Consider the following 5631-nt stretch of genomic DNA (forward strand, 5'->3'; position numbering starts at 1 on the left):
ACATACATATGACAAAGGAAAAAAAAAAAAACATTTTCATTTTAAATATTATTTTCTAGGTATTGGACCACAATCATGCATTAGTTTTTCACTGTTACAACCACAGCAAAGATAAGATTATGTATTGTGATTTTTAACCTAATACTGTATTAGAAGCATAGCCTTCATGTATTTAATCTCCTTATGGGAAAAAAAAAAAAAAGATGCCCTATTAAACAACGTACCAAAGTTATTCAACTAGTGGACATTTAGATAGCTTCCTTTTTTTTCTAATATAAATAATCTTTCAATGAATATTTAAGCTTTGAGGATCAAAGGATATGATAAATGTTACAATTATTAATAAGTATTTCCAAATAGTATTCCAAAAGTGCTGCAACAAATTATATTGAAACCCACCATGTCTGTTCCAGTTTTACCACAATGCATACCTTGACGGTCTTCCTGGTCTAGTTTCTGCATTTCTAGTCAATTCTCTTCAATTCCTACTTTTATTTATTCCTATTAATTGAGTAAATAAAATAATTGAGTGGTTCCTGTGTGTTAAGGAGCCCTGGTGGTGCCATGGTTAAACCACTCAGTGGCTAACTGATAGGTTGGTGGTTCGAACCCAGAAGCCACTCTGTGGGACAAAGATGTAGCAGTCTGCTTCTGTAAAGATTTACTTACAGCTTTAGAAACCTTATGGGCCAAATCTACTCTGTCCTATAGGGGTAGTAGGAATTGGAATAACTCAATGGTACTGAGTTTTTTTTTTTCTGGGGGGGAGGGATGGGGGCAGTTTTCTGTGTGTCAGGCACTTCCCTAAACTAAGGAGGTGGGGAGGTTGCCTGGCAAGGGGAAGAGCTTGCTCAGAGTAGAAGGTGCCAGGTAAGCCAATGTTGAAGTTCAGACTTTATATTAAAAGCAGTGGGGTATCACTGAAAGGTTAAAAGCATGGTGTTTGACACAAAGCAGTATTTGAATTTTAGAATGAGCCGTTTGGATGCAGCACAGTGGCTGGACTGAAGATATGGGAGGGGGCACCTAGGCAAATGGAGTAGCCATTATTCAGGCAAGACAGAGACTGATGGTGACCTTAATTAACCTGGGCCACTGGCAATGAGGGATAAGCAGAACCACCAGAGCATCTGGAGATGGAAGGGACAGGCCTTGGTGACTGACTGCAGGAAGTGGGAGCAGGGAGCACTCTGACTGGGACAGCTGAGTGGACCAAGAGAGAATGGGAAGTGGAACAGATCAGGGTAGGGGCAGTCTTCTAGAAATTTCTTCTCTTCTTCTCAATGACGCCACAGCTGTCAATAGACCTAGAAATACCTTAATTGAGTGAAACTAAACATCCAGACTACAGTCAACTAGAAAGTATGTGGTTCAGACCAAGAGTCTGATATCTGCAAAGTAGTCAAGTATTTATTTACCTTGGGCTCGAAGCTTAGCCAGCTCTTCACTGAGTGAGTCCTGGGACTCTTCCAACTGCCTCCTCTTCTGCTCCATGTTTTGCATGTAGTCTGTCAAAGATTTGATCTTTGCTTCATGCTTTAAACAAGCAAACAGATAAAAAGGAAGAGTGAATGACTGGTGAGTGGTCAGTCGGGCTTCCCTGGGCCTATCTGAGGGGAAAACGCAATGGAGTTCTTGAGTGCCGTTTTTTACCACCACCACCCAAACGGAGGCACACACTGCTTCTTCCTAGGGACTCAGGACTGTGAACTAAGACAGTCCTCTCTCGTCCACATGCTCCTCTGCTCATTCCCCATGGACCCTGTTCCTGGCCACGCCCCTCCTCACTTCCACTATATGTGGGATACCAAAGGCCAAGCCGGTCTTCCTCTTGATCCAAAAATAGAATGTGCTAGAGAGAAAGTGGCTGGGAAAATGTCTTGTGCTGAGGGTCTCATTCTTCGAACACCCCCGGAATCTGACTTCCTAACTCAAATATTACTTATTTTCTTTTTCTGTCCTATAAGCACACCACCTCCTATCTCAGAGTTTTTGCATTTACCATTTCCCTCCCCTGCAGGCATTGTCATGGTTGGCTCCTTATCACTGGGCTCCAATGTTCATAGCACCTAATTTCCATATGATTTAGCTTATCTATTTGTTTACTTGTTTTGCATTTCCCAGCTTCATGAGGGCTTATAAACCAAAATCAAATCTGTTTTAGTCAAGTCGATTCCACCTCATGGTTACAGAGTATGAGTTACAGAGTAGAACTGCTGCATGGGGTGTTTACTTGGCTGTAATCTTTATAGAAGTAGAGCACCAGGCCTTTCTTTCATTGTGCCACTGGGTAAGTTTGAACGGCCAACCTTTAGGCTAGTAGATGAGTGCAAACCATTTAAACCACCCAGGGATCTTATGAGGGCATATAATAAGTATGTAATAAATAGCAGCAGAATGAATACATGAATGGTGGCTCTTGGCTGAACAGGGACAGTAGCCAGTGCTAGGCAGATGAATTACATACAGGACACTCCCCCTGGAGAGGTCATATTTAGGCAGCAAGATCCTGGTGACCCTAATCGAAGGAAATGCCCTCTCAAGAAAATACAATCCAGTGGGACCAGATCATACTCCAGGTACTAGGGACCTGGGTACTCCTGCTTAAAGGGTTCTAAGGTCACTTCCAGAGTCTACACTGCCTCTTCCACCAGTTTGTCCTCCTATAGGCCCAAGGGATGACCATGGGGTAGCTGTCTGGATGTGGAGGCTGGTATGTCAAGATGGAAGAAGACTGATAGGCTGTGGCAATGGAGCCTTTATTTGAACTCTTGTGATGGCCCACAAACAGTAGGGGCAGACCTGCCCAAGAGCACATGCTACTGGTATAATAGGTGAGATGGACATCTGAGCAAAAAAATAATCACTGGAACAGAACTTCAGGGATGCTTTTCCCCAATGTTTATGATTCTTCTTCTCAATTTTTATAAACTACAGAAATATCAAACAGTCAAGGAAATTCAGGGATAAAAATGATGTTGCTCTTACCCATAAACCATTCTATCAAGCACTTTCTCCTGCTAGACTCCTGGTCTTATCTAAATGAATGCATATTTTACAAAATTGCAAAGCATAGCACTGATACAACTCAGCATTTCCATTTTCACTAAGCTTGATATAATTACACTTTCCAAATGGTTAGGTTTTATCAATTTTTTATAATAGCTACATAGTATTCTTCTAAGCAACTTTATATTATCAGTATAGCAATAGATTATTTGGGTAAATTATTTTTATTGTAACAGAAATAATACTACACTCCACATTTTGCACATAAGCTTTTAATATCGTTAATCACCCCTGAGGAAAAATACCATAAGTGAAATCACTCAACCAAAGTATACTTACATTTTTTATGGTTTTTAATTTCCAAGGTGCTATGCAAAAGGACTGACCAAATTATACTTTTATCAACAAGGCCTGAATAGATCCATTTCACTATGACTCAAGCATTGAATAATATCTTTTGGGTACACTTTTAATTGTGCTAGTTATAAAATGGAAGCTTATTGTTGTTATTTGCATCCCTAGATCATTACCGTAGAGGAAAAGGAAGTCAGAGGTTTTTTCCATGATTGCATATCATTATGTTTAAAAGCATGCCATAATGAAGTAAGCTTTTCTCTTTCTCAGTACTAATCTGATGCACCAACCCATGCTGGTTATCTCTTACCCACCAACGCCTCCAACTGTTTTAAAGCCTGTATAAGACAGCAAGCAACAACACCGGCTCACTCACAGAAACCTCAAACCCAAACACCAAGCTCCGATATCAGTGCAGCCAGAAACTAGGTTACTATTTTCTGAAAACATCATCTAGAAATGAAAATGTCATTTCAATAGCATGAAGAGCAGTTGTCCTCATTGAACGAATGAACTGTGCCCTTTGGCTTGGAAATCCCTGCAAGAATGGGCTTTGGGTTCACACACCATTCACTGGCTGTATGCCTTTTGGCAGCATATTTAATATAAGCCTCACTATCCTTATCCGAATAATCGAAACAGTAATGAAACCAGGACTTTTTTGAAGATCAAGTGATATAATGCATGTAAAGTACTTAGTACAATACAAGGCACATAGGAAATCCTCAATGAAATGGTGGTGGTAGTAGTTTGTTTCTATTTTCCCATATTAAATTAGATCTACAGGTGAGATGAAAAGACAAAGGAATCTTGCCTTAACTGACAGGAGTTTGTTGTTTTCTGTTATTTACTTGAAAATATGAGACAGACTATATACATATACATACTCACTGTCATCCAATTGATTCTGACTCATAGTGACCCCCATTGGGTTTCCAAGGCTGTAAATCTTTATGGAAGCAGACTACCTCATGTTTCTTCCACAGAGTGGCTGGTGGGTTCAAACCACAGACCATTTGATTAGCAGCCAAAAGCCTTAACCACACCACTAGAGCTCTCTTTGTATGTATATTCTTTTTAAAAGGAGCTTGGGGGCACTGAGATTCTGCTAAAGGTAATGGGATATTTGGAAATGGATAAGTAGTAATGGTTGCCCAACATGATGAATGTCATTAAAGTCACTGAAAGGCATATGTAAAAACTGGGGAAATGACGAATTTTTGTTACATATTAAAATAAATAAATAAATAAAGCCCACTGCCATTGGGTCCATTCTGACTCATAGTGACCCCCATTGGCTTTCCAAGGCAGAAATCTTTATGGAAGTAGACTGCACAGTCTTGCTTCCACAGAGTGGCTAGTGGGTTTGAACCACCAACTTTCTGGTTAGCAGTCAGATGCCTGAGGCACTGTGCTACCAGAGTTCCTTTGTTACATATATACATACCATAATTTTTTTTAAAAAAATGGGGGGGGGGGTGGGAGACTCATGTAATTCTCTCAACAAAAATATAGCTTTGAGAACAAATCTGGGTGGTCACTGCCTGAGAAGGCCATGTCCCAGTGTTATGCAAAGCAAAGCCCATCAAATGCCCCTATTCCTCCCTGCCAGCATCAGTAAGAGCATGGAGGAAACAGATCTCAAGAAGAAAAGGGTGGACAGTGAAGAGGGCTGGGTGGCCCACCTGGGAGATGAGCAGCTGGCAGGCTGCCAGCTCCCGCTCGCTGGCATTCATCTTCCTGTTGGAGTCCATCTGGGCACTCTCGAGCTGTTTGCTACGGTTCACCAGGGACTTGACCTCCGACTTCATCTTGCTGATGTATAGGCGGGCCATGGTGAACTCCTCTTCAATGACTCCATTCACATCTGCCAACTGAGCACAGGAGGAAGCACATTCAAACACTGCCTACAATTTCCAGAGGTTCATGGGCTTCTGAAACCTATCCATGGATCTGCAAGAGGTCCATGGGTTTCTGGTTAAGAACTTCTGATCATAGGACCACCAGCTGAAATAGAACTCTAAAAAGTACTATATACTCAGGCCCAAGTTCTCTGAAACCTCAAGTGAAACTTTAAATTAAAAGCTACTATTAAGCATAGGTACTGAAACAAGGCGGGCTTGTGCTTACTCACTGATCTGCACTGAACACTTTCCCTTGTTACTCTCCCGAGAGGGACCGGGTCTCCGGGAGCTAGGTAAGCACGGGCGGGCTTGTGCTTAGTCCCCAGGAGCGAGGTAAGCACAGGCGGGCTTGTGCTTAGTCACT

The 5631-nt window shown here is 41.6% G+C and overlaps 1 protein-coding gene across 1 annotated transcript in view; it reads right to left on the minus strand.

Moving 5' to 3' along the window:
• Positions 1-5631, minus strand: part of KIF5C (kinesin family member 5C) — a 213192-nt gene that overhangs the window by 27124 nt on the left and 180437 nt on the right. Inside the window, exons 16-17 of the mRNA XM_007934941.2 lie at positions 5049-5237; positions 1419-1536 (exon numbers count right to left, since the gene is read on the minus strand). Coding sequence (XP_007933132.1) covers positions 1419-1536; positions 5049-5237 — 307 coding nt within the window. The remainder of the gene's footprint in view (positions 1-1418; positions 1537-5048; positions 5238-5631) is intronic.

Source organism: Orycteropus afer, unplaced genomic scaffold (assembly GCF_000298275.1).
Source record: "Orycteropus afer afer isolate SDZICR_OR568_19922 unplaced genomic scaffold, OryAfe1.0 scaffold00023, whole genome shotgun sequence".
Taxonomy (NCBI): Eukaryota; Metazoa; Chordata; class Mammalia; order Tubulidentata; family Orycteropodidae; genus Orycteropus; species Orycteropus afer.